The sequence below is a fragment of the Salmo trutta genome, chromosome 36 (genome assembly GCF_901001165.1).
Source record: "Salmo trutta chromosome 36, fSalTru1.1, whole genome shotgun sequence".
Classification (NCBI taxonomy): Eukaryota; Metazoa; Chordata; class Actinopteri; order Salmoniformes; family Salmonidae; genus Salmo; species Salmo trutta.
The window spans coordinates 36959206-36981857 of NC_042992.1; the positions used below are offsets into that span (position 1 = coordinate 36959206).

Here is a 22652-nt window from a genome sequence, read left to right on the forward strand (position 1 = left end):
TGGTTGCATCACTGCCTGGTATGGCAACTGCTCGGCCTTCGACCGCAAGGCACTACAGAGAGTAGTGTGTACGGCCCAGTACATCACTGGGGCCAAGCTTCCTGCCATCCAGAACTTCTATACCAGGCGGGGTCAGAGGAAGGCCCTAAAAATTGTCAAAGACTCCAGTCACCCTAGCCATAGACTGCGGTACTGGAGCACCAAGTCTAGGTCCAAGAGGCTTCTAAACAGCTTCTACCCCTAAGCCAGCCATAAGACCACTGAACATCTAATCAAATGGCTACCCAGACTATTGTATTTGCATTGCCCCCTATTCCTCTTTATGCTACTGCTACACTTATTATCTATGCATAAGTCACGTTAATAACTCTACCCATATATATTACCTCGACTAACCAGTACCCCCTGTATATAGCCTCGCTATTGTTATTTTACTGCTGCTCTTTAATTATGTTACTTTTATTTCCTTTTTTTGTTGGTATTTTTCTTAACTGCATTGTGAGTTACAGGCTTCGTAAGTAAGCATTTCACTCTAAGGTCTACCTGTTGTATTCGGCGCATGTGACAAATAAAATGTGATTTGTTGACATAGTTGGATCTTTCATTTATTTTACACTAACGTTACACAATATAACATTTCAGAAAAGTCGGCCCTTGAATGCCAGCTAACGTTAACTTGCAGAGTTGAAACAAGCTAGCTCGCTAACGTGACCTAGCAGGGATTGAAAGCTAGCTAGTTAACGTTACCATTTCAAACCTGTCGTCTGGTTAGCCTGCTAGTTTGTAGCCAATGCCAGGAATCAAGCTAGTTAGCTTTCCTAGCGACGAATCTAGCCAATTTGGCTAGCTAACGTCGGGAGTATGGTGTAACGTTAGTTGCAGCGTGGTGAGGTTGAAAATCTGCATAGCTAGCTAGTTGTAGCCACATGACTTTCTACAATTTCTAGTTAGCAATTTGACATCAGTAATATTCTGGAGGCAGTGGAAACGCAATTCGAGCAAGCCCAACATCAATTGACTTCAAAGTGCGGGGCTTTTGATACGCCTGTTCTTTCTCTCGAATTCGAACAGACGTACGCTAGCTACATCAAGACTTCATTTGGTTTGCGAAAAGCCCATACGCCTTAGACCGGTATAGAATTGCACAAAACCGGATGTCCCAACCCGGAAACGACAGAAAGGCCAACGAAGAAAGGGGCGGAGAATGCACGTTTACACGCAGCACGTCAAATACGTCTAATTTCATTGGAAACATGTCGGCAGTTGAGAAAATGACCAAGGTAAAGAAATGTTCGCTTTATTTTCCTAGCTAGCTAATTTACAACGGTTATGTTGATTGGAAATTAGTCAGTTATTCAATACATCGGAGATCCATACACGAAATGCAAGTTGTTTTGCTTGCATAGTCTTGTTTCTGGCATTCTGCTAGCATGAAGCCAGCCCCCGTAAACAATTAACGTAGCTAACTAGCTTGCCAGACACAGGTAGAAAGGGCTCTGGAAGATTTGGGTATAAGGTTCACAATTAAACATTTATAGCAAATATTCCTACATTTTGCAGTACATTTTGTGGCGATTGAGTGTCCAACATTTTCAATGGTCCTGAAATGTTTCAACCTCAGTAGCTATCTAGTTGGCTCGTGCATAACGTTACAATAGGAAAAGTTCAATTTCTATGCGTGGGTGCATTTCAGTGTCACTCACTACAATTCCAACATTACCTCTGGAGATAACACTTCCAGATATTATGGATGTTAAAATCTCTCTTGTTACGGTTGTATTCATTCATTTATTCAGTATATTATTTGTAAAGTGATCTGCAACTGTTGCACAAAAAACAAAAAAAATCCAATGAGTCCTTCATGTGCTGCTCATGTATTTTCCCAATGTTAGGAGTTTTCTGAGAATGATGCATTGGAAACTGTACCTAAAGTGAGACTCTCAAGCCAGTCAGATGAAGGTATGGATGTAAATATTTGTCTACTGTAGATTTTCAAATATATACACCTTTTTATTACAACCCATTTGGGTTGTGCTGTGCATGTTGATGCAGAGGCTTTGAATGTTTCCTAGGTGATGCAAGTACGGCCACAGCGGTGGTTACGAAGGAGGCCGAGCCGATGGGTGGAATGGTGTCTCCGTCGCTGTTACAGGAGATTCAGGGGGATGGTTCGAAAAACGGGGAGGAGAGCGAACGACTATCAACAACATCCTCTTCTGTGTCCAGCAGAAACCTTGCAGGTATAAGATTGATCTATCTAGTGTCCATGGTTACAAGACTGAATTGACATTGATTTCATTTTTTATATCTTATTGTCAGTTCTCTCTTTTCTCTCTCTCTCTTCCTTAGTTTTCATAATCTGTTTTAACCTATGATTCCTTCGTTTATTCCCCACTCACAGGACATGCAGCGAAGACCCTTCCATCCACATCCTCTTCACTCTCCTCCACTTCCACTTCCTCTCCACCTGGCAGAGCAAAGATGAGTGTTTTTGGTCCTGGAAGTAAAGCTCTCCCGCCCCATCCCTCATCCTCCTCTCCCCATCCCTCATCCTCCTCTCCCCATCCCTCATCCTCCTCTCCCCAGACAGCAAAAATACACCGTGCTCGCAAGACCATGAACAGACCTCCCCCAACACAGGTGAGTCTCCTAAGACGATGGCTGGTAGTAGCACTATATTCTTTAGAATAGCCATTTATATCATCAAAAAGGGCATATCTTATGTTTGAGTTAGTATGTTGACAAGAAGAGTATTTTACCCCTCAAGTTTTCTATTCCTGTCACATTAACCACTTCCTGACCATCTGATCCATAGAGTTTTTGCCTTTCAGGTGAGGTGCATTGAGTCTCCAATCGTGCCAGTCAACCCCACAGACCCCACGACCAGCTTCACGATAGACAGTGATACTGGTCAGTGTTGAAATATTGCATACATTTAGACTGAGTTAAAGGAAAGATTCGGCCATTTTGAATGTTCTATATTATTTGTGAGTCTCTGAGCGATGTTCTATTGATTCCCGGGGTCATTTCATGTCTCTGAGCCATTCTCCATTCAAGCAGGCTGAAATATAGCCGGTACACCACTTTTTTTCCCTCTGGGAATCGATAGAACGTCGCTCAGAGATGCACAAACACAATATAAAATTCAAAATGGGTGAATCTTTCCTTTTAATGTTTGTGTAAGATTACTTACTGTTTTAGTTTGAATTATGCCACATTAATTTTGTGTCTTTTACTCAGCAGCAGCAAAAAGGAGAAGGTTGGGCCAAGGTTTTGACGGTACACCTGAGAAGGCAGAGGGCGCTATAGGCACAGAGCAGAAGGTAAGGACGGGAAAGGGGTGTGTCAGTGCTTTATTATAGCTTTATAATAGCTGCTTATAATAGGTCTCATGTTGAGCTATTAAGGAGTGACCCTGACCTAACGTTTAGTTTTTCTTACTTGAATTTCAGGCAGATCGTGTACTCCGCGAGGCTGCGAGACGGCGTGACAGTTGGCTGGAGGACTTGGAGGAGGATGCAGATGAGGACGACTTTCTTCTCTATAACCCCTATGCAAGAGACGACACGGATGCAGCCTATTCCGACAGCAAGGTCAGAGGCTAATATCAATGTAACTGACATGCTCACAACAGAATAAATATGATTATTGTGGCCACAACCCATTTGTATATACCCTTTAACAGGCAGCTCAACCAATTTTAAATGAAATTAAACGTGAATTTAGTTTGGCATATTTTATCATCTCGATCAATGCCATTTAGTAAAATGGTCATGTAGTTTTCTTTATCAGAATATCATATTTGTTTAAACACGCATTCAAAGATGGTTGAAAACCAGGAAGTGAACGTGAGCAAATCTGAACCTCATTTAGCACCCATTTTTCTGTACTAATTGTATATAAAATGGAAAATTATAACATTGTAAAATGTTGTTGACATCTAAAACAAAGGTAATTCAAATCATTTTGAAATTCTGTTTTACAATTTTAGGAACTCTTGAAAAATATGCTCTACCAGGTGGTTGAGTTGCCTATTAAAAGGAATGCTATGAAGTCAAATGGACAATGGATAAATATTTTAGGATTTTTTTTTTGTCTGTGCAAATACACACATTATTTCAAATCCTTATCATTAATCACGGTCTGCCTGTTGTCGTCAGTATGTTTCACAATATCATTCAGTACATGTCATTTTACTGATATTCAAAGCATTTGAACTGTAAATGCATTAATTTACATTCATTCTAATGTTGATATTTTGACACGTGTATGATATTTATTAATATTTGATATCAGTCCCCATTTTAACTGGGCATATCGTCCATTAAAAGTAAATGAAGCAGACATAATGTAAATTCATGTGTCATATTTTTTAGATTATTTTAAAAGTATATGCAAATTCCTATACAAAATTTGTTTACTCTAATTGGGCAACTCAACCGGCTGGTTGAGAAGTTTGCGATGCTTTACCTATCAAAGTTTTTAAGTCGGGCAAAAATGTTATTTCATTTTTGCCCGTAAATGTAAATGATTTATTGGCCTATGCTGAGGCTAAATACACATTTTGCAGAAAATATATTTTTCAGATATTTTTTGCTTGGTTTACCAGTTAGTTAATGCTGAATAGCCACGATTTTAAATAGTTACAAGGACACTGTTGCTGATCTCTTTCCATATGTATACCTTCCATTTTTCCTTTGCAGTCTGAAGATGGTAGAATAGAGGAAAGGCTACATGAAAGAGAGGCAGAGGAGTCTGGTAACATGACAGATCATGTGAGTAGTTGAACCTGTCCTGTGTTGGTAGTTACAATAATTTACCAGGCAGTTTTAGGCAACATGTGTTGCATTAGATTCCCTTGCTGGAACATAATGTCTATTTGGGCAAAGCAATGTTTCTCTGCCGGTCAACCAAACCCTCTTTGTCCACAGAGCTCTGAGTCGGACCCACAGAGGCAGGGCCAGAGGAACAAAGTGAGCAGCGATTCGCCATGGACTCGCCCAGGGCGGGGAAAAGGGAGAGAGAGAGTCGAAGGAGTAGAGGCAGGAAGAGGCGAGTGACGGGGAGATCTTCATTAGTTTGTATAAATAGTCTTATCACCGGCACTATCATCACCACAGTGCCCTATTGCTGGTCAATTATTATTTTCTGTTGTAACTCCCAGCGGTGTCGGCAGCATCTGCTCTAGGTGCGTCCCGCGAGTACACAGAGGTTGCCTTGGGCTCCCTGGACATCGCAGCTGCAGACAGCCTAACACTCTCACCTCACCATGGTGAGTTGATGGTGTTCACACACAATATACAATCTGCATGTCTTTATCCATGGACTCTCATGGTCAAATCCTAGCTTGACGTATGCTTGTAACTTTGACACAAATCTCCCATTGATGTCTTGTGATTTGCGAACATAGCTAAAGCCACGATATGGTTCACAGTGAATAGCACGGATTATCTGCTACAGTGAATAGTACCAAATAACACCGATGAGGGAATTTCATATCTGCATGTCTGTGTAGAAGGCAGTGACGGTGGGGAGACGGAGCGTCTGGAGGAGCTGCCTCTGTGCAGCTGCAGGATGGAAGCACCACGCGTAGACGGTGCCAGCAGATGGCCCAACAGACTCTGCATGGCCACAGAGAGCGTCAATGGAGAGGTGTGTGTGGCTGTGCACATGTAGCCTACATGAAGCTGTGTTTCACCTAGGATTGTTTTCAACAGCAATAGCAAAGTTAGTGTGGGGGGAGCTTGGTATTGGGTGTGGCCAATGGTGCAGTCTCTGACTGAACGTTTTAGAGGCTGCGCTCTTGGCCACACAGACTAAAAATGAGTTTAAAACAAATATCCTGTCATTTTGCCATGGGGTGAAGAGAATTTGCAGATTTAAAGCAAGTTTCCTGCAATTCTGCACATTTCACCACGGCTTATGCCGTGTTCTTATGCTATCTAAGTGACTCAAACATTATTTTTTTGATTCACTTTAAATCTATGGGGGCCCCATGCCGTTACTTTTTGGGAATTTTAGATTCTCCCTGTTGGTTTAGTTTTTATTCTGGTTGTTAATTCTCAAAGATGATCCTATTAAAAAAAATATATAGCTCCATTATCGTCTACTTATTTGTTATATATTTTTTACATACCGTAAATTCCGGACTATAAGCCGCAACTTTTTTCCCACGCTTTGAACCTTGCGGCTTAAACAATGACGCGGCTAATATATGGATTTTTCCCGCTTTCAACATTTTTTTTCTCCAAAAAAACACATTCTGTGACGTGCTCAGTTTTTTTGCCGGCATGAAGCTTTTATTAGACCAATGAAATTGCCGAACGGGTTAAGGTCCAACTTTTTTTGTTTACTGTTTAGACTAAATCGAGCGCTCTCAAACTTCCCATCATTCTGATTACGGTAGTCATTTTGTCACCCTCATGGCAAAGACACAGAGAAATGCATATGATGCAGCTTTCAAGTTGAAGGCGATTGATCTGGCTGTTGGAAAAGGAAATAGAGCTGCTGCACGGGAGCTTGGTCTTAATGAGTCGATGATAAGACGTTGGAAACAGCAGCGTGAGGAATTGACTCAGTGCAAAAAGACAACTGAAGCTTTCAGAGGGAAGAAAAGCAGATGGCCTGAACTAGAAAATGAGCTCGAAGACTGGGTCAACACACAGAGAGCAGACGACCGAGGTGTTTCAACTGTGCAGATCCGACTGAAAGCCAAAACAATCGCCACCGCAATGAAGTTTGAGGATTTTAGAGGTGGACCATCGTGGTGTCTCAGATTTATGAGACGTAAAGGCCTGTCCATCAGGGTACAGACGAGTCTGTGTCAGCAGCTCCCTCCCGACTACGAGGAAAAAGTTTCAAACTTCCGCAAATTTACTGATGCAAAGATAGCGGAGCATTCCATTGGCCCGCACGACATCATAAATATGGATGAGGTTCCTCTGACGTTTGACCTGCCTCTCACTCAGACTGTCAACAGGAAAGGTGAATCATCCGTCATGCTGAAAACAACTGGGCATGAAAAAACGCACTCGGCATCGGGAGAAAAGCTTCCACCGATGGTGATTTTTAAACGCACGACGATGCCAAAAGAAAAATTCCTGAGAGGAATTGTTGTGAAAGTCAATAAGAAAGGATGGATGACGGAAAGCCTAATGCATGAATGGCATACGGAGTGTTACGGCAAGCGACCGGGAGGATTCTTTCACAGGAACAAGGCATTGCTCGTTTTGGACAGCATGAGGGCCCACATAACAGATTCGGTGAAAGAAGCCATCAAGAGGACAAACTCAATTCCAGCTGTGATTCCTGGGGGCACCGGTAGGCACCTGCAGCTTATAGACATGTGCGGCTTTCCGGAAATTACGGTAATATTTTTAGGAGTCGTTGCTAAATGAATATAGGCGATTCATCTCATTTAGAATCAACATATGACTCTTCACTACTTACTTTCCCTTTCAATTTTTCCATCTCCCTCTGTCTTTCGCAGCTGGTGGGCTGTACCAATATCATTCTGAAGGGGGAGACCATGCGCCCGTCCAGTCGGGTTTCCCTCATGGTGCTGTGTGAGAGCCATCGGTCGCATATGGTCAAACATCACTGCTGCCCTGGTTGTGGATACTTCTGTATCGCGGTAAGGTTTTGTGCCACCGCCACAATCACACATACTATCTGAAATGGTTAGGTGAAAGTAAATTCCAAGTAGACATCAGACCTAGCTTGTGTTTTCAGATCTGTAAAGATGGAGAGGAGACACAGAGAGGGTGGACACTTGAGATGCATTATAAGTCTGCATGTACAGTATATGTTTGACCTGGCCTTAACACACACACACCCCTCCCTATCGGATCCCCCAGGGCACCTTCCTAGAGTGCTGTCCGGACCAGCGCATCGCCCACCGCTTCCACCGGGGCTGTGTGACAGTGCTGGGGGCTGGGAGGGGCAGGGGCATGGGCACGGGCATGCTCTTCTGCCCCCACTGTGGCGAGGATGCCTCGGAGGCCCAGGAGGTCACCATCCCCCCCTCAGCATCCGCGGTCACTGTGGTCACCACCTCCGCCTCCTCCACCACCACACCGTCTCTCCCACCCTCCATTCCCTCGGCCCTCTCCCTGGCGGCCTCCACGGGGGCGCTGAAGAACGGGAAGAGGCCAGAAGGCCCTATCAGGTGAGGATGGAGGCAGAACGAGGGAAATTAAGATGTGTGATATGACTAAGTGTAGGATGCAGTATGATTATTTCTTCCTACACTGCACTTCAATCATTGGGTGCTTTTGTTCCGCTTGTTGCATATTTGTGGATAATTGATTGATTTTAGCTTGTGTCTGTGATTCTGTATTATTTGATAACTATTCATGTGGAAATGATAGATACTCGCACTACCCTAATTGTCCCAGCCTTTTTTTTTTACTCACTCTTTCTCCTCTCTACCTGTCAGTGCGAGGATGCGTGGGGTGGTAAAGAAGGACCCGGAGCAGCAGCCACCCCAAGCCGCTGTGGCAGCAGGGCCTGTCAACGCAGCTCCCCCAGGGGAGGGGGGAGTAGACAGTGTGGGACCCTCCCTTTGTCTGCCCAATGGGAAGCCAATCTGTCCCAGTGCACTTCCCCCCGGGCCCAGTAGGGCAGCGCTGCAGAAGGCTATTCTCACCCAGGACACTGAGAGGTGAGACAAAATAATGAAATTGACTATTAATGGTCTGTCTTTTAGAATAACAAATCTTTATTGCAAATCAATGATTGATGGGAATAGTTTACAGCTCCACTTGGGCCCTGTTTAGATGCTTTGAAAATACATCCATCTTTCCTCCCTTTGTTGAAAAAAAACCTTTTCTGAACTGACTTGGGGAAATCTTTTTAATGGTGTTGGATCAGTGATTAGTCCAAGGAATAGGTGTGGGAGAGATGCATTTTTACAGAGTCCTGACAGCCATAACATAGGAGCTGTTCTCACTTGATGATTTATTGGTTGTGATTGGTCAGGAGGAAGAAGCTGAGGTTCCACCCCCGCCAGCTCTATCCAGCCGCCAAGCAGGGCGAGGTGCAGCGTGTTCTGCTCATGCTCAGTAAGTGTCATAAGGAATCTGTTCGTATTTTACGGTTTGATTTTCCTGATTGATTGCATATTTTGTCTAAAGGGGTTTGCTCTCCTCATCTCTCTTTCATCGGCTCTGGAGACTCATGTTACCACTGTTCTTTCACATAAGTCAAATCAATTGTTATGTCACATACACATGGTTAGCAGATGTTAATGCGAGTGTAGCGAAATGCTTGTGCTTCTAGTTCCGACCACGCAGTAATATCTAACAAGTAATCTAACAATTTCACAACAACTACCTTATACACACACAAGTGTAAAGGAATGAATATGTACATAAAAATATATGGATAAGCGATGGCCGAACGGCATAGGCAAGATGCAGTAGATGGTATAGAGTACAGTGTATATACATATGATATGAGTAATGTAGGGTATGTAAACATTGTTTAAAGTGGCTAATGATACATTTATTACATCCAGTTTTTTGTTGATTAAAGTGGCTAGAGATTAGTCAGCTAGAGATTAGTGGCAGCAGCCACTCAATGTTAGTGATGGCTGTTTAACAGTCTGATGGCCTTGAGATAGAAGCTGTTTTTCAATCTCTCGGTCCCAGCTTTGTTGCACCTGTACTGACCTCGCCTTCTGGATGATAGCGGGGTGAACAGGCAGTGGCTCGGGTGGTTGTTGTCCTTGATGATCTTTTTGGCCTTGCTGTGTCATTGGGTGGTGTAGGTGTCCTGGAGGGCAGGTAGTTTGCCCCCGGTGATGTGTTGTGCAGACCTTACAACCTTCTGGAGAGCCTTATGGTTGTGGGCGGAGCAGTTGCCGTACCAGGCGGTGATACAGGGTTGTATGCAAGTGAATGAATGAGATGACATTGACTCCTACTGCTGCTAATAACCCCTCCACTCCACGTCTTCTCTCTGTTTGGTTCAGTGGAGGGTATAGACCCAGCCTACCAGGCTGAATCCCAGAACAGACGCTGTGCTCTGCACGTTGCAGCCCAGAGAGGCCTGCTGGAGGTCTGCTACATGCTGGTGCAGGTGATCAATCTTTTCACTTCAATTACAACTCCGTGAAATTCATTAGGCAGTTTTCTGTTGCAAACGTTCTACTACAGTGTGCCCAAATGAATATGACCCTGCTCTTTATCGTTATGGTCAGTGATAAGTGACTCCTTTACACTTATTCACCCAAATATGGATCAGAGTATCACTCATACAGTTCTTATTCCCCAGAGTGCTCAAATAAATGTCTTGTCTATTTACAGGCAGGCGCGAAACTGGACGTCCAAGACAAATCCATGAGGACCCCTCTCTTGGAGGCCATCGTCAACAACCATGTGGAGGTGACCAGGTACCTGGTCCAGAGTGGAGCCTGCGTCTATCACACTGTGAGTGTCTGGTAAACAGCCCCTATACCAATGCCGACCCGCTAACATTAGTAGTGGCTCTAATAACATGAGCCGTAAAGGATTTAAACCTGAAAGAATTTGATCATCACTTTGAGTCACCTCAGAAGTCAACAGGAGAATCTATTCTAGACTAACTGTAGCTAGGACCTGTAGGCGGTATGTTAATACAATCTTGATTGCGATCAAGTTATCCACTACTGACCAATATTAAAATGAGAATTTCTTTGTCCACCTCTCTTGTTGTCTTTTCTCCCCCCCAAACTGTTCTGTTTTTTCCATTCTCTTTCCATCTCCTTTTCCTCACTCTTTTCCACTCTATTCCTCTCTTCTCCCCCTCCTCTGCTCTCCAGGAGGAAGATGGCTACACTGGTCTCCACCACGCAGCCAAACTGGGAAGTCTGGACATTGTCACCCTTTTGTTGGAGACGGGACAGGTGGACATCAACGCACAGGTGGGGAAGAGCGAGAGAGGAACACTCTTGGGCTCTAGACAGGGTGGCAACAACCAACAAGTCAGTGTGTGTTTTATCAGTCTGTGTCACTCTTTGTCATGTTCAATGGCCACGTTGTCTGTTCTGAGAATTTTTTACATTTATTTATCTCGATTCAGACTATTCATGCACAGTTGATAATATGATTCTTTATTTAATATGAAGTTGTAACTTTAAAAAATATATATACTTTAAAAAAAAATGTTTGCATATGCCAACCAGAGTTGTATCTAATTTCAAATTGTATGTTATGTTTGTCTCTGCAGTGTAGTACTCCTTTACTTTGCGTAGCACTAACTTCTTCCTTTTGTAGGTATAGTAATCATTCAATGTACTCAATAACAGATACTGTATCATGTGTCACTTGGTAGTGTTAGGTACCTGTAGTTCTTAATTAGTCAATAGACTCCGAGTTAACTATTACCACCAGAATAAACCTGTATGTTTAATCTATCTACCAGTTCCATGTAATTTACTGAACCATAGCACTTGTGTTTGGCTGTATTGGCTTGAGTACTATTGTATAGTCCAGCCCCCTAACCCTCTGTCAATGTGCTGTATCCCCCTTTCAGGATAGTGGAGGCTGGACTTCTATCATCTGGGCTGCAGAGCATAAGCACATCAATGTCATCAGAGCACTGCTTAACAGGGGGGCTGACGTTACCCTCAAGGACAAGGTTAGTCTTTCTGTCCTAGTATAACAACATATTGGCATACAATGGCCAAACTGATTTTGAAGGAAGGTATGTAGGATTTATAGGCACAAATCCTTGAAACGACAGCATTTGCTTCTTGATACTTGATCCCTCTGGGATGATAAAAAAATCTCTCCTCTCTCAATTAGGAGATGAATGTGTGTCTCCACTGGGCGTCCTTCGCAGGCTGCGTGGAGATAGCAGAAATGGTGCTGAATGCTGGCTGCCAGCTGTCCTCTGTCAACATGCACGGGGACACTCCCCTACACATTGCTTCCAGGGAGGGCTTCCTCGAGTGTGTCACGTGAGTAGCCCTATGGCCTGTCAATCGCATCCATCGGTCACTCCCATAGTCCATCAGTTTGGAATAGAAGGAATTTGTCTGTAGATACTAATCTGAAGCCAGTTGAGCATTTTACGCCCCCTGAGATTACCTTCCCCATACCCTAATCTGATCCTAGATCTGTGTTTAAGGGCAACTTTAGCACCTTTGTTTGTTTTGATTGCTTATCTCCTCTCTCTACAGGCTTTTCCTCTCTAGGGGGGCAGACATTGACATCATGAACAGGGAAGGAGACACGCCTCTTTCTCTGGCGCGTTCCGATTCGCCCGTCTGGGTGTCACTCCAGATAAACCGGAAGCTGCGGAGAGGGATAGCCAATCGCATGCTTCGTACAGAGAAGATCATCAGCAGTGACGTAGCCCAGGGGTATGAGAACGTGCCTATCCCCTGTGTGAACGCAGTGGATGATGAGGGATGTCCCTCAGACTACAAGTACGTCTCCGAGAACTGTGAGACTTCAGCCATGAACATCGACCGCAACATCACGCACTTACAGGTACATACATATGGTAACACCGCACACTTTTAGATGATCCATACTATGATACTTATTATCATTGATCAGGCATGCATCTTCCCTTTCTACAAACCTGTGTCTGTATCTGTCCCTCAGCACTGCAGCTGCACAGATGACTGCTCCTCCAGCAACTGTCTGTGTGGACAGCTCAGTATCCGCTGCTGGTACGACAAGGTTAGTGACACATTATTTATTTTACATCCCACTTTATTGGATTTAAAAGTATTCAGCCATTCTAGCTGGAAATGTTGTAGTTTTATATTTGAATAAGGAAACAAAATCTGGAACCCTCTGGGTTTTCAGAGAGCTTGCTTCTTCAAATTGTACATATTATCATCTTTTTGAACTGTGGGTAGTTTGTTGAACATAGATTATTTGTGATGGACTTTCCAAATAAAGTGTAACAAACTGTGTATGTCCCTTTTCTGTCACCCATGATGAAATTGGGGAGGGGACTGTGGATCCGTCTCCGTTTGTACGTTCGTACGTTAGTCACACACGATATCTCAGACAGCATTGGCCCTATTTTGATAACTTGGGTGAATGATGTGTCTTGCCATAGAGATCCAGAATTTACAAAATTACACTTATTGGCCAGATGGTGGCGCAATAACAATAGATTGAAAATGCTAACATTGAAAGGGTCACACCCTCACCCCTGACTGATCTGCACAAAACTTGATATGTGGCATCTATGGACAAAGCAATATTTTCCAGGCGAGTACCTAAAACAACATGGCCGCTATTAACCAACAAACATTTACGTGGGCGTGATCTGGCACACAAATGCATATAAATCAGTCAAGGATATTCATACTGTAACAATTTGGTACACATGATGCAAACACTGTCAAGACTCAACATATGCAAGACCATTCATAATCGGCCACACGGGGGCGCTATAACAGGCACATGTTTGTTTCTCTTGATCTTTTTTAGTGCTGAAATTTGGCACGCATGCTCAGGGATATGAGTCTAGCTAACCCACGTGATACCTCAGACTTCACTGGCCCAATTTTGACAACTTAGGTGGATGATACGTCTGAAAAGATGTCGCATAAAGCTTACTTAATTACAGTACCAGTCAAGTTTGGACACACCTACTCATTCCAAGGTTTTTCTTTATTTTTACTATTTTCTACATTGTAGAATAATAGTGAAGACTTAAACTATGAAATAACACATGGAATCATGTAGTAACCCAAAAAGTGTTAAACAAATCAAAATATATTTGAGATTCTTTGAGGTAGCCACCCTTTGCGTTGATGACAGCTTTGCACACTCTTGGCATTCTCTCAACCAGCTTCGAGGTAGTCACCTGGAATGCATTTCAATTAACAGGTGTGAATGTGTTAAGTTAATTTGTGGAATTTCTTTCCTTAATGGGTTTGAGCAAATCAGTTGTGTTGTGACAAGGTAGGGGTGGTATACAGAAAATAGCCCTATTTGGTAAAAGACCAAGTCCATATTATGGCAAGAACAGCTCAAATAAGCAAAGAGAAACGATAGTCCATTACTTTAAGACATGAAGGTCAGTCAATATGGAAAATTAAGAACTTTGAAAGTTTCTTCAAGTGCCTACGCAAAAACCATCAAGCGCTATGATGAAACTCTCATGAGGACCGCCACAGGAATGTATGACCAAGGTTACCTCTGCTGCAGTGGATAAGTTCATTTAGAGTTACCAGCCTCAAATTGCATCCCAAATAAATGCTTCAGAGTTCAAGTAACAGACACATCTCAACATCAACTGTTCAGGGTAGACTGTGAATCTGGCATTCATGTTCCAGTTAATGAAAGAAACTACTACTAAGGGACACCAATAAGAAGATAGTTGTTTGGGCCAAGAAACAGGAGCAATTGACATTAGACCGCTGGAAATCTGTCCTTTGGTCTGATGAGTCCAAATTTGAGGTTCCAACCACCGTGTCTTTGTAAGAAGTAGAGTAGGTGAACGGATGATCTCCACATGTGTGGTTCCCACCCTGAAGCATGGAGTAGGAGGTGTGATGAATTATTTAGAATTCAAGGCACACTTAACCAGCATGGCTACCACAGCAATCCTCAGCGATACGCCATCTCATCTGGTTTGGGCTTAGTGGGACTATCATTTGTTTTTCAACAGGACAATGACCCAACACACCTCCAGGCTGTGTAAGGGCAATTTGACCAAGAAGGAGAGGGATTGAGTCATGCATCAGATGACCTGGTCTCCACAATCTCCTGACCTCAACCCAATTAAGATGTTTTGGCATGAGTTGGACTGCGGATTGACGGAAAAGCAGCCAACAAGTGCTCAGCATATGTGGGAACTCCTTGAAGACTTGAAAGCATTCCAGGTGAAGCTGGTTGAGAGAATGCCAAGAGTGTGCAAAGCTGTGTTCAAGGCAGGCTACTTGAAAGAATCTCAAATATTTGTATTTTTTTATTTAACACTTTTTTTGGTTACTACATGATTCCATATGTGTGTTATTTCATAGTAAAAATAAAGAAAACCCTTGAATGAGTAAGTGTCCAAACTTTTGACTGGTACTGTATTCGATAAAAGATTTTCACTGCATCCGGGATAACGTACACAAATGTTTCGGGTTTACAGCCTCTTCCCCCTAAGAAGAGGTTTACCAGTAAGCCAACTTCATAGACTGCGTTGCGTCTGTGACACAGGAAGAATATGATAAACAAATTCTCTCCTTGAGTGTTTTCACTTGAGAGGATACCCTGATACCTGGCTTGATAAAGCTAAAAAAACAAAACAAGTTAAAAGCTTGAACAGAATCCAGTTACTTAATAAATCCCATCAAAAACGGAATAAACAGTTTTCTGTAAACTATGTACTTACTTTTAATGATAGCCGTAATGGCTTCAAGTCTATTGTCAATAAACATTGGCATATTATCATCAGACTCCTCTTTAAATTCGTACTTCCAGAATCCACCTTTATTCACCTACAAACGATCAAGAAATGATCAAACATTGGTTAAATCGGATGTGGTCAGAGAGAAAAGAGGCATTACTAAAAGGATGCTTCCCCGTTAGATCATGTCCCTCTTGTAGCACCATAAGGAAACTACTAAAGGAGTTATTTATATGTTAGTGTTCTTGCAATAAGATTTATTTTGGAAAAACATCCCGTGCCTTGAAAGTACACCTCAGAGAACATAAATCCACTATTAGACGTCTAGATATCACCTCGCCCGTTGCGAGATACATAATTGCGTTGCGTCGTGATCGAAAAAGTTCGTCCACCATATAGAGGTGATTTATGACAACATATTACTCCAAAGAGAAGCCACGTGGATATATATATTCTGTATCTCCACACGGTTTAAACGAAGAATTAGATTTCACCTCCTTCCTATAAGCTACATTTAAACTTATGGACAGTGTTCTTGTATATCAGATTTTGCGTATCGTTTGAGTTGGCCCAACATATTTATGAACGGCTGTGCCTGATGTCCTTTGGTGGCCTGTCTCATGAATTGATATGATGTATTCAGGGGAGCGGACACCTGGCGCAGTTGATTCGTGAGTTGTCCTTGTGCCCGCTCCTATACCCTATAAATATGTATTTCTTTGACTAATTTGTATACCGGTAGAAAAGCCACTTCTCTGATTGGCAGATGAGTGGCAACCCTGATTAAAGCACCTGCTGCTCATTGGTTGTTCTTTACAAATGCTGTTTTAAATTAAGATAATTGTACCTACACACTGAAGAAGGCTGTAAAGCCGAAACGTCTGTGTACCCTATCCCTGATGCAGAGAAAATAATAATTAAAAAAATGAATAATGAAGTAAGCTTTATGCGACATTTGAGCGCGAACCCATTACACCTTTTTGTTTCTGAATTTGCTGGTTTTACACACCAGACAAGCTTCTGAGAGGGAGATGGTTCTGTTTTGATAGATGATGCGTCTGGCGTAAGAGAGCCGGTATTTACAAATGTACACAGATTGACCCAAGGGGGGCGCAACATCATTCGTGGGGGACTACATGTGTTTTCTGTGTTTACCAGGACCACCGGTTGCTCCAGGAGTTCAATAAGATCGAACCGCCTCTCATATTTGAGTGTAACCTGGCGTGCTCCTGCTACCGGACCTGCAAGAACAGAGTGGTGCAGGCGGGGATCAAGTAAGAGCTGTGTTACTACACGACTGTACATATTGAATTAGAACACTATTGTATATACAATGCCTTCCCGAAAGTATTCCTACCCCATGACTTATTCCACATTGTTTTTACAGTCTGAATTCGAAGTGGATAAAGCTTTTTCTTATTCTCACCCATCTACACACTATACCCATAATGACAAGGTGAAAACATGTTTTTAGAAAGTTTTGCAAATGTATTAAAAAATTATATCCACAAATCTCATTAACAAGTATTACTACCCCTGAGTCAATACATTGTAGAAGCACATTTGGCTGCGATTACAGCTTTGAGAGTCGCCTTGGGTATGTCTATCAGCTTTACACATCTGGATTTGGGGTTTTTCTCCCAGTGTTTACATTTGACATTTTAGTCATTTAGCAGACGCTCTTATCCAGAGCGACTTACAGTAGTGAATGCATTCATTTCATGCAATTTCTTTTTTGGTACTGGCCCCCTGTGGGAATCGAACCCACAACCCTGGCGTTGCAAACACCATGCTCTACCAACTGAGCCACAGGGAGGCTAGTGTTCCTTGCAGATTTTCTCAAGCTATGTTAAGTTAAATGGGGAGTGGTGGTGAAGACCAATATTCAAGTCTTTCCACAGATTTTCAATGGAATTCAAGACTGGGCTTTGGCTGGGCCACTCAGGGACTTTCACTTTCTTGTTCTGAAGGCATTCCAGTGTTGCTTGGGATCATTGTCCTGTTGGAACGTAAATCTTCACCCCAGTCTAAGGTCATTTGCACTCTGAAGCATGTTCTCATTAAGGATTTGCCTATATTTGGCTCCATTCATTCCCTCTATCCTTAACAATCTCCCAGTCCCTGCTGCTGAAAAGCATTCTCATAACATAATGCTGCCACCACCGTGCTTCACGGTAGGGATTGTGTTAAGATGGGTGATGAGCTGTGCCTGGTTTTCTCCAGACAAAACGCTTTTCATTCATCTCATCAGACCACAGACTTCTTTGCCTTATGATCTCAGTCTTTCACATGCCTTTTTGCAAACTCCAGGTGTGCTATCATGTGGCTGTTTTCTCAGGAGTGGCTTCCGTCTGGCCACTCTTCCATAAAGCCCAGATTGGTGAAGTGCTGTAGAGACCATTGTCCTTCTGGCAGGTTCTCCCATCTCAGCCAAGGAACTCTGTAGTTTTGTCAGTGGTCATTGGGTTCTTGGTCACCTCCTTGACCAAGATCCTTGCCCGGTTGCTTAGTTTGGTCAGACGGCCAGTTCTAGGCAGAGTCTGGGTTGTTCCATTTTTTTTAATTTTTTTTTCCAATGATGCTCTTGGAAACTGTCAAAATGTTATAACTTAGTTTCTGCTCTGACATGCACGGTCAACTATGGAACCTTATATAGACAGATGTGTTTCTTTCTAAATCACGTCCAAACAATTGAATTGGCCACAGGTGTGCTCCAAGTTATAGTGACATCTCAAGGATGTTCAAAGGAAATTGGATGCACCTGATCTCAATTTGGATTGTCATAGCAAAAGGGGAGTGAATACTTACAGTACCAGTCAAATTTGGATACACCTACTCATTCAATGGTTTTTCTTTATTTTTACTTTTTTCTACATCGTAGAATAATAGTGAAGACATCAAAACTATGAAATAATACGCATTTAGTAACCAAAAAAAGTGTTAAACAAATGAAAAATATTTTTGAATTTTGATTCTTCAAAGTAGCCATCCTTTGCCTGGTCATCTGATGCAGCACTCCATCACTCTCCTTTTTGGTCAAATAGCCATTACACAGTCTGGAGGTGTGTTGGGGTCATTGTCCTGTTGAAAAACAAATGATAGTCCCACTAAGCGCAAACCAGATGGGATACTGTATTGCGGCAGAATGCTGTGTTAGCCATGCTGGTTAAGTGTGCCTTGTACTCTAAATAAATAACTTAGTGTCACAGGCAAAGCACCTCCACTCCATCACACCACCACCTCCATGCTTCAGGGTAGGAACCACACATGCGGAGATCATCCGTTCACCTACTTTGCGTCTCACAAAGACACGGGGGTTGGAACCAAAAATCTAATTTGGACTCGTCAGACCAAAGGACAGATTTCCACCGGTCTAATGTCCATTGCTCGTGTTTCTTGGCCCAAGCAAGTCTCTCTTTCTTATTGGTGTCCTTTGGTAGTGGTTTCTTTTCAGCAATTCGACCATGAAGGCCTGATTAATGCAGTCTCCTCTGAACAGTTGTTGAGATGTGTCTGTTACTTGAACTCTGTGAAGCATTTATTTGGGCTGCAATCTGAGGTGCAGTGAACTTTTCCTCTGCAGCAGAGGTAACTCTGGGTCTTTCTTTCCTGTGGTGGTCCTCATGAGAGCCAGTTTCATCATAGCGCTTGATGGTTTTTGCGACTGCACTTGAAGAAATGTTCAAAGTTCTTAATGTTCCGCATTGACTGACCTTCATGCCTTAAAGTAATGATGCTGTCGTTTCTCTTTGGTTATTTGAGCTGTTCTTGCCATAATATGGACTTGGTCTTTCACCAAGTTGGGCTATCTTCTGTATACCTCCCTTACCTTGTCACAACACAACTGATTTGCTCAAACGCATTAAGGAAAGAAATTCCACAAATGTACTTTTAAGGCACACATGTTAATTGAAATGCATTCCAGGTGACTACCTCATGAAGCTGGTTGAGAGAATGCCAAGCGTGTGCAAAGCTGTCATCAAGGCAAAGGGTGGCTACTTTGAAGAATCTCAAAAATATTTTATATATTTGAATAACATTTTTGGTTACATGATTCCATATGTGTTGTCTTCACTATTATTCTACAATGTAGAAAATGGTACAAAAAGAGAAACCCTTTAATGAGTTGGTGTCCAATCTTTTGACTGGTACTTTATATAAATGAGATTTCTGTATTTCATTTTCAATGAATTTGCTACAATTTCTAAAACCATATTTTCACTGTCATTATGGGGTGTTGTATGACGATGGGTGAGAAATCAATTTAATCAATTTTAATTCAGTCTGTAGCACCGCAAAATGTGGAATAAGTCCAGGGGTATGAATACTGAAGGCACTGTATGACTGTACCCTCATCTCTTACTCAAACACACACTTTGATTTGTCACGTCAGTCTTTATGACGTTGTTTTCAATGTCTTAAATTGTCCCGTGTGCCTCAGTTGGTAGAGCATGGTGCTTGCAATGCTAGGGTTGTGGGTTTGATTCCCACGGGGGTATGAAAAATGTTTGCACTCACTACTGTAAGTCACTCTGGTAAGAGTGTCTGTTAAATGACTAAAATGCTAATCTTACTCTCTGGTCTGTGTCCTGGTACAAATTCACTTGTATACGTTATCTCTCTCAGGGTGCGTCTACAGTTGTACCGGACAGAGAAGATGGGATGGGGAGTACGGGCTCTACAGGACATTCCCCAAGGCAGCTTCATCTGCGAGTAAGTGTGTGTGTGCGTGCGTGCGTGCGTGCGTGCGTGCGTTTGGTTATTTAAAAAGAAAATTAGTGTGTATAAAGGCAATTCGGAATCCAATTCCAAACTTGCCTTGAGGCCACAGGTATGCTCCGATAGTGTAAAAACAAGCATACATTTTATTTTCCATACGAAGGTAATTTCATAGGCTATATTCCATCGATAGTCAAAGTGATCAGATTTACATGGTAAACACAAAGTATAGACTAATAACAGCTTTCATAGTTCCAAGTATTTGTGTAGCTGTCAAAAACTGTAAGGTACTGCCATATCTGAGGCCAAATTGACTCCTACTGCCAACAACCTAAATAGGTAAAGGGAAGGGGAACATGGAGGGGAAAAAAGGTGTGCCCAGGAAAGGCTTCATAATGCTTTTAAATACCCATGAAAGCCAAAAAACATGTTCATCAACCATACTCATTAATTCATAATGCAATATGTATACCGGTACATATATTCAATAATAATATTTTTCTAAATGGAGCAAAACAATAAATAAAGCACATATAAAGAAAATGGGAATTTGGCTTCAACAGTATGATTGGCTAATTTAATGTTTTGACAGTTTGTCAATTCATTCATTGGCTTGTTGATGAATGTAAGTAACATTTCTGTCCACACAGATATGTTGGAGAACTGATCTCTGATGCAGAGGCAGATGTAAGAGAAGATGACTCCTACCTCTTTGACCTGGACAACAAGGTACCTCATCTGTTATTCCTCTCATAGGATTACACATAAATGATAAAATACATCAAATGTGATTTGTCACATGCGCCAAATACAACCGGTGTAGACTTTACCGTCATTTAGACACAGAAGTTTTTAAAAACAGACTACAGATATTCCTATGCACCTTAATACATCTCTCTCTCCTTCCCTCTTAAGGATGGGGAGGTGTACTGCATCGATGCCCGTTACTACGGTAACATCAGCCGCTTCATCAACCACCTGTGCGACCCTAACATCATCCCTGTGCGTGTATTCATGCTACACCAGGACCTGCGCTTCCCCCGCATCGCTTTCTTCAGTTCCAGAGACATCCTCACGGGACAGGAGCTAGGGTGAGAGGCTGCACTGCACACACACTGTGGATCTGAGCGCCAGACACAAAATGGAAGCCCAGTGGAGTGACTTTGATACTGCCTTAGGACAGTTGAAACATGATTTGGCACCACTTTTTCAGTAACAGTAGCATCTATTCCATGTATCACTTCTCTTGCACCAGAAATAAAATGGCCTGAGAGTATATTGTTTATTCCACTAGGATTATGATATTAACATACATTTTAATTTCAGGCTGAGAATTGTATCAATGTTCTTTCTGTGTACACAGGTTTGATTATGGAGACCGCTTCTGGGACATAAAGAGTAAATACTTCACCTGCCAGTGTGGATCAGAGAAATGCAAACACTCAGCGGAGGCCATCGCCTTGGAGCAGAGCAGGCTCGCTCGACTGGAGGCCTGCCCAGAATCGGAGACTGACCCTGGGCTTGCCATGTTAGGAAACTCCTAGGCTTCCCTGGGGCCTGTTGCGTGTATTTTTTTACACTGTCACTGTTCATTTTGTATGAATTTGTGCATTTATTGTTTCAGTGTGGTAGACAAATCTTAACTTCGATGTATGGGGTATAAGTGACTGGAAAAAAGGTGTCTTCTGTGTAAGATCCTTTCATACAGTACAGTATTGCCATGAGAGATCAAGTTATGCTCACCACTTGCTGTGCCAAATACATACTGAATAATTAATTTCACAGTACTCCACCATGATACAGTCTACTGCTGTGAAGCAATTGAAGTTACCAACAGCTGACTTGTGTAGTAATGAAGTCATATTGCATTTGTCTGTTTTGTTTTTTTAAAAACAAAGTCCCTTTTTTGTTTTATGTTCTGTCATTTAATAAATGTGATTACAAATCGACTAATGGATCTACATTTGTTTCGGCAGTGTTGCATTTCATACAACTCACTGAATATCAAGCAGCCGAGACAATCCAGAGAATTGGTTGTTCTAATTTCTACATAGTTTGCAGAAACAGTTGAGATAATGTAACATTCCATCTGTATCTTATTTTTGTTTGTTTGAACCTTTGCTCTGAACAGCACCTTAATCTGGTCTTGAACAAAGTTTTTGGGATGTGTTGAATAGGTGACACTATCTGCGAGTCAACTCAACCATGCTTTCCTTCCTCTGCCCCAATTCATGGTTATTGCAAAGTCTTCTACAGCTCATGATGGGAAAGGGAGTATGAACTCTTTGCTTTTATTTCTCCAGTAATACTGATAGCAAAGTCCATCTAACAAGCTTGTTCATGTTAATCACTGAAGATCATGGGGAGACAGAATGAAACCTTTCCAAAGCAATAAGGGCTTTTAGTGTGACGTGTAGTAAGTCACTCCCTCAAACATCCTAAATACACTGAACCAAATTATAAACACAACATGTTTTGGGTCCCATTTTTCATGATTTCAAATAAAAGATCCCAGAAATGTTCCATATGACTAAAGCTTATTTCTCTCACATTTGGAGCACACATTTGTTTACATCCCTGTT

The 22652-nt window shown here is 42.3% G+C and overlaps 1 protein-coding gene across 4 annotated transcripts; it reads left to right on the top strand.

Moving 5' to 3' along the window:
• Positions 1 to 1206: 1206 nt before the first annotated feature.
• Positions 1207 to 22019, top strand: LOC115176004 (histone-lysine N-methyltransferase EHMT2). 4 transcript variants are annotated; one of them, XM_029735716.1, is made up of 27 exons: positions 1207 to 1280; positions 1893 to 1959; positions 2073 to 2240; positions 2402 to 2640; positions 2832 to 2910; positions 3241 to 3323; positions 3453 to 3593; positions 4704 to 4775; positions 4932 to 5052; positions 5165 to 5272; positions 5516 to 5652; positions 7490 to 7633; positions 7857 to 8167; positions 8438 to 8662; positions 8980 to 9062; positions 9974 to 10080; positions 10308 to 10430; positions 10802 to 10963; positions 11515 to 11619; positions 11787 to 11941; positions 12164 to 12476; positions 12594 to 12671; positions 16510 to 16625; positions 19978 to 20064; positions 20721 to 20799; positions 20986 to 21161; positions 21434 to 22019. In XM_029735716.1, the coding sequence occupies exons 1-27, from the start codon at positions 1254 to 1256 to the stop codon at positions 21612 to 21614; spliced, it is 3687 nt and encodes a 1228-aa protein (XP_029591576.1). In that variant the 5' UTR covers positions 1207 to 1253; the 3' UTR covers positions 21615 to 22019. The 4 variants fall into 4 exon arrangements, with proteins under 4 accessions (XP_029591576.1, XP_029591579.1, XP_029591578.1 ...); XM_029735719.1 differs by having other exon boundaries at positions 10802 to 10903; XM_029735718.1 differs by having other exon boundaries at positions 5519 to 5652.
• Positions 22020 to 22652: the final 633 nt, after the last annotated feature.